Source organism: Protopterus annectens, chromosome 4.part1 (assembly GCF_019279795.1).
Source record: "Protopterus annectens isolate FY-2018-M chromosome 4.part1, PAN1.0, whole genome shotgun sequence".
NCBI lineage: Eukaryota > Metazoa > Chordata > Ceratodontiformes > Protopteridae > Protopterus > Protopterus annectens.
In genome coordinates this window covers 379,039,884-379,046,888 of record NC_056734.1, presented here as the reverse complement: position 1 = coordinate 379,046,888, position 7,005 = coordinate 379,039,884, and the positions used below count along the sequence as shown (strand labels likewise).

Sequence of the window (7,005 nt, the reverse complement as noted above, 5' to 3'; positions counted from 1 at the left end):
ATCATTCCTCCCAGTTAATCAGAAGTAAATGCTCCTTGAACTGCTGTCCTCTTTCCTTCTGTTGTTTGTGCTAAACCTTGACTGCCAAGCCCCATTTTAATTTTTCACAACTTTTTTTCAAATATGTTTTTCAGACATCACTACCAGAAAACACATGTATACTTTTTTCACACAGGAATGTTCTGTTTGCAATTTTCAATGTTTTAGCTCTTCTCAAATGCGAAGTTCAGAAATTGTATATTATTACCATTTTCCATTGTTTCCACTCACTAGCTATAAGCTTTGTAAGTTAGTGCACAGGTCACTATAACAAAACAATTTTATATTAGTGATTAAGTTATGATTAAACAATGAAATGTAACTGTTTATAGGGCTGTTCTTACAAATGTTAAAGTAACAGGAATGTACCTATTGTTAGTAGATGTTTTAAAATATGACAGCATTGTCGAGTCCTTATTTCATTGCACAGTATAGATTCTATTTTAATCAGCTGGGAACATTAAAGACCACAAAGACAAGGTTTTAAGTTGTTTCTGGTTTTATTAGATATCTATATTTAAATGAAATACTTGATTTGTTTGTCTTTTGTTTGCTGTTTACTTTTTGTATGTAATTTTAAGGGACCCTCCAAATACTTTTTTTCTAGGAGTGACATATTTTACTTATTAAGCAAATGAGTATCTTCCTTTTCAAGGCATAACAAATGTATCTTTTAATTTTGCTTTGACTCTAATAGAAATGGTTCATTTCAAACAGACATGATGGGACCCTTAAGTTCAAAATGCTCACATTTGTTTAAAGTTTGGAACAGTATGAGAAAATTAAAGAATGTTATGTGTTGCTACAATGCTGTTCATCCTTAAAGCAGCAACTAACTTGATTTGTAAATGAAAATTCCTTTTAAGAATAACTGACAACAGAGGCCACGCCTTGCTAAGTGCTGCATATTTAAGGGCATTCTGGAGGTAATGTTCTTGATTGTATGTGAAGGAAGCATCTAGTTTCTTTTTGTGTATAGTGCTGTGGTTGCTGGTTTTCTTTGTATGGTAGTGTGAGAGTTGGTGAAAAGAAACAAAATGATGCTCTGGAGTTACTGCATTGGTTTTGCACTGCTGTGTATTACAGTAGGAAATACCCAAACAGGTATTGTTTTGCATTTCTTGTTCTGGTATAATGCAGCAGTACCTCTCAACTGTACAGATTTTTTTGCTGAATGTCCAGATTTTTGCCTCATATTTCTCATAAAATTGTAGTTTTATGCCCAATAATTGGTAAATTGAGGGGTTGAAGCCAGAAAATGGGCATTTGAGTTTCAGATTTCATACCCTGCAGAAAATTTATGGTACCTGTTCTATCAATTTCCTTAGCTTGAAGGAGCAATAGGTAATCTCTATTTTTGGGCCTTTGTCCAGACCTCTTGCTATACGAGGTTGAAATATGATGGGCTAGTACCTTGACACTCTTCTCCTTTGACTTTCTGAAAGGTTGGATAGTGACACACTTTTGTAATAGTTTATGCATTTTTGTTTACCCTCCTTTATATCTGCAAGTTCTTGGCTATTTGATTTCCTTTGGCACTAGGTGCAATAGGCTCCACCTGACTCTTGAGGTTAAATTAACTTGTTTAATACAGTTATTTTGAGATTAAGCAAGAGGAAGGTAGTATTTGATAGGTGGTTCAATATAATACTCCTATCTGTGTTGCCTTTTACTAGTGAAACTTGTGTGGCTAAGTTTGAGTGGGGGGTGTAGCCTCTGCAGTATATTCTAACCAGTCCTGCATGCAATAGAACTATAATTTTGTACTTTGCTTAATGTGACTAGGAAGCTTGTTTAAACAAACACCTTCCCTGGCTCTCAAATGCAGCTTGGATCAATTGATGGGGAATTGCAAATTCACACCTGGGGTAGTGCCCATGTCCCTTATAGACTGAGGCAGTTATCCTCTTGCCCCTAAGGACCATATGTTGGTTGAAACTGGGTTATATTGGCTAGGCTTGTAAGGGTCCTTAAGCTGTTAGCCTAGTAATCTAGGAAGCTATAACCTTCATTCTGTTTTCAGTAATTTCTAAATGATAGTAATATTATTGTATATAACTTATTGTATTGAATTCAGGTAAATGTGAGGTCAGTTTAACTACCTGCAGTACTGCTGTTTTTTATGACTGGGATATAAAACCTGTGGCTGTGGAGAATGTACAGTAGGAAGTTTTAATGTCCCCCTGCTTCTGAATACAATGTGAGGTTAAATGTGTGACTCTTGGTGCAAAAAACTCACTGCTGAGACTGGAGAGAATATTAGCAAAGCATGTTGAATAAAGGCATACTCTTTCCTTCACAGTTGAGGGAATGTCCAAGGTTCTGGTAACGAACCATTGTTATGATGGTCTCCAGTTTTTATTCCTTGTGCTTATTACTGGCCTTGTCTTTATGCTTTCCTTTACTGCATGTGCTACTCTCCCCCACCACCCCAGCCCCATCAAAGCTGTTTAGTACTGCTCTTCAGAAACACTGAAGTGTGTTGGACATGCTCTTAATTTTTTGCTGCTTATGCTAACATTCAGACTGTAGTTGTGCAGTCCCAAACTGCTACAGAGTTTCATTCTGTTCTGCATTTGATTCCCCTACTAGTATTTACAAATTGTGTCTTTAAGGCTATGCTTCTAGCTAGGGTATCCTTTAATACTATGGAAAGTTCTGAAGTGACCTGGTTTGGTCATGTGGGTATTGTATACACAACTTAAAATGACCATAAATGTCAGCTTTTTTATTTATGAACATTATTGGCATGCCACCTTCCCCTGTAGTAGTAAATAATGTATGCCCTGTTATTACTTGTGATGGTACTTAGCAATATGAGTATAGATAATATGCTGTGTTGTAGTATCTGAACTTTGTCAATGCTGGCAAGTAATTTACTAGTAATGAATAATACTTGGTCACTCCTAACCTAGGGCTTGCACTATACAGGGTTATGTAGAAGGCACAGTATCACACTGTTCTGGTGGGTTGTAGAAGGCACAGTATCACACTGTTCTGGTGGGTTGTAGAAGGCACAGTATCACACTGTTCTGGTGGGTTGTAGAAGGCACAGCATCACACTGTTCTGGTGGGTTGTAGAAGGCACAGCATCACACTGTTCTGGTGGGTTGTAGAAGGCACAGCATCACACTGTTCTGGTGGGTTGTAGAAGGCACAGCATCACACTGTTCTGGTGGGTTGTAGAAGGCACAGCATCACACTGTTCTGGTGGGTTGTAGAAGGCACAGCATCACACTGTTCTGGTGGGTTGTAGAAGGCACAGCATCACACTGTTCTGGTGGGTTGTAGAAGGCACAGTATCACACTGTTCTGGTGGTAAGTTCCCTGGAGAAGATCAAACGGTTATTTGATTAAAGATAGTGATCCCTATGCACAGTTTTGATGGTGTAAAATGCAAATTATGCCTATCAACCTGTTTGAATTCTTTTTGAAAGTGTTACTGAGTTACTGGATAAAGGGGTATATAGTCCACACTATTCTGACCTGGCCAAGTCCTTTGACACCATCCCCAGTGCTAGGATTTACACTTCACTAATTCAGCATTAACCTGTACATGTTTTGCTGGACTGGTAACTGGCTGTTGGGTAGAACCTATACAATTTCAGTATTTGGCTTCAACAGAAATGTCAGTGGTGCCCCACAAGACCCTGTCCTGGTTCCCGTCTTGTGTGTGTATTTCTGTGAACCAAAGTCTTTGATACTGGCAACTTGTAACTAAGCTTGCCATTTGCAAATTGGGATGGTTATAGAATCCCATTCTGAATTCCTCCCAACAGCTGCACCAAATAACTGGGCATTAATCATGCTCTTATGCTTAACACTAAAATGTGGCAGTTTATTTTGGCAAATAACACTACCTATATAGAATACATTCTGCTTAAAGTTGAGTCAAGGACTCTGGTACATATGGGCTCAAGGCAAATATTGGGTTCAGTCTGTAGACTACAAGCCTGACTTCTAACCAGAAGTTGGAATCAAACCTTGTATCTAAGGTAAAGACCTTAACCATCATGCCAATGCCTACTGGTTGATAACTCTCTCCTTTGACCATCTGGTGGCTAGAAAATCCTCCCTTGCACATCTTATCCTTTATGGCATCTCAAGGTCCAAAGGAGATGGCCCCCTTTATTCATCCCTTATTAGGCCCATCATTGAAGATAATGCACCTTTTGGTGTGTACCTCCCCAAGTACCTTAACCAGCTTGAAATCTGTTTCCAAACCAAAAAGACCTCTGCTTGAAATTTTTCCTCAAAGATCTCAAATGTTGTACAGATTCCAAGGTAGGTACTAGGCTAGCTGTCCTTGTGGATCATTTTAAGTCTAGTCAATTTCCCTTAGCGAGGCTCAAAACCCTGTACTGCTTGTCTGTGGTAAATTGCAAAATAGCTAGACTGGTATGTACAACAGCCACTTTGCCATATTGCTTAATCAGTTAAGGGACATCATAGGGGGATCTCTGCTCCTTTGTAGCATGGGAAGCTAAGCAGTCTTTGAACTCCTTTAAACGGAACAAGTGGTAAAGCAAACACTTATTCTAGAGCCCCAAACTGACTCATAAGATCAGATGGCAGGACACAAGCAAATTCCCATTCTAGAGCCCTAAATTGTCATACCATCTGATGTGTCAACTTCACCCAATGCGCACTCATTTCTGGTATAGGTTGCCCTTGCCTATCAAGCAGAGCCCTTTCTAGCAACCTTTAAAACCAGTCTAGATGAGTGAGCTACATTTTCACTAGGAATATGTTGAGAGTGCACTTAATGGGGGACACTACTAGTTTTCCACCAGTACTGGGTGATGTGGCTGAGCTTCTTGATGGTCCCTTTGTCCATTTACTTGGTAAGAACCTATAATTAATGCATGCTTGCTGCTGGAGAAGGATGTATTTAAATCAGCTGCACACCTTTATCAAAGTGTTGGACACATCATACATTTTACCTACTGGACAAGACTGCTCAGATCAAAAGTTTACTTGCACCATAAGTTGTCATTCTCAGTTATTTATGTTCTGATCATAGTAATCTAGTAGATGCCTCAGTCTAGAGTGAGTATGTGAGTATGACTTGGCATGTTTATTAACTAATACTAAAGTTTGCTACATCTGTATGGATGGTTTACTATTGAAATGTCGAACGGCATTATATCGACTGTACTATAGTCTAACACGGAAGTTCGAAAATAGTAATGTCAACAAAAAAAACAATCTGGGAATGGTGTTAACATGGGTCGAGGTAGGTGTTCAGTATTCAGAACTACAAACCTCTCCCCTACCTCGACCCATGTTAAAACACAGTCCTAGATTGTTTTTTTGACGTCAACATTACTATTTTTGAACTTCCGTGTTCGACTATAGTACAGTCGATGTAGTGCCATTCGACATTTCAATAGTAAACCATATGGACAATGGTTGTAGGGGATGTTCTGATAAAGCAATGTATTTTAGTACAGTGAAGTGTCTATTCATTAAACTGCAGGAAAGACCAAGCTAGTCTTTGCTGTGTAAAATCTTCACTTGTGTAGTGAAGGTTCATGGGATATATGGAAATCAACCTTAGACATACCAGTGTTTCAGCTGCATGACTTTAGTTTGTTTATAGGTACATTTTGGTCAAAGCCAAACCCCACTAGCTATATATGTGCATGTGTTTTGGCCTTTGTTTCTTTGACTTAAACTGTTCATTCATGGAAGTAATGAAATAAAGTAGAAGTGCTGTTGGGTTTTAGGGTTAAGGAGTTTCCTGGGAGGACCATAATGAAATACAGCACACTTTACTTGCACTAATTTCCATGGTTGGATGTAATTTCTTCATTCAGAAAGATGAGGAAGCAATTTGGTTAAGCCTGATTTGCTGTATGCAACCAATGCTACTCTGCACTCTTGTCTGTCCACTGTCATTTTGTATTCCTTGGATTGTAAGTGAGATTTGATGTTGGAACAGTTTACTGGGGTCTCACCTGAAGGCTTCATGATTCATAATATGCTGTGTGCACTGAAATCAATGGTGTAGGTAAGGGCTTTTTTTGGTAAATAGCTGCCCTCAAGTCAGTTTCTTGCCTTGCATACATTAAAACTCTTTCCAAAGTATTGCAACTGAATCAACAGTAAAGTTACCTCTTCCACAAAGGTGTTTCATACCTACTCCCTCCAATGTTCACTATCCAAAGAAATGGTAAATGGGAGAGAACACATTTAGTTTTGACAGGGTCATAGAGTACAATTTCCGCTTTGATATACCTAACAAGGCACATCCAAAAAATAGAACGTCCAGACGTTCATCACGAAGGATAGTTTGCATAAAAGATATTACTTCTATCTCAACCCTATCCCTGTATTGTCTTCTACAGGCTGTTGATAGGTCTATGCCTGACATACTTTCTGCATATCCACAAAACTGCTCCAGAAGAACACATTTCTAAAGACTTAAACCTTGCCTGTGATAAATGGGTTCTAATGGTGATACAGGTGTTGCAGAGACTATGCCTTCTGTAACCAGGCTGTGCATCCATGTGAAGCAGAGTACCACCCTAACCCAAATCAAATGTTCTTGGACTACTGCATGAGGAGCAAGAAATTCATCTTTGGTTTGGCACCTGTCTCTAATGGACATGGCTTATAAATGCTTAATCTCCCAAGCACCGAATTGCACTTCTCAAGGGTACAAGAAATTCAGACTTGGTATTCATGGCTAGGCTTCAGACCCTAGTGGTCATTGGCCTACTACACACCTATGAACCTACCAGCAGCTAGTGCCATGGGGGGCACTTCTAAAGAGCACTTGCAATGGCTAAGGGCTGCAAATGGTTCTAAGTGGAGTGGGGGGTTACATGATAATTCCACAAGATGTAAGAATGCAAGATTAAGTGATGGCCATGTGATGTAGGACCTATTGCAGAAATGACTAGATTAACAAATGTAGTATATATAGTTGCATGATTCTCCCCCGATTGACTGGCACAGACT

At 39.1% G+C, this 7,005-nt stretch overlaps 1 protein-coding gene across 1 annotated transcript in view; it reads left to right on the top strand.

Annotated features, from left to right (window-relative positions):
• Window positions 1-978: 978 nt before the first annotated feature.
• LOC122801214 (streptococcal hemagglutinin-like) overlaps window positions 979-7,005 on the top strand; it is a 70,834-nt gene continuing 64,807 nt past the window's right edge. Inside the window, exon 1 of the mRNA XM_044070767.1 lies at window positions 979-1,143. Coding sequence (XP_043926702.1) covers window positions 1,077-1,143 — 67 coding nt within the window. The 5' untranslated portion in view covers window positions 979-1,076. The remainder of the gene's footprint in view (window positions 1,144-7,005) is intronic.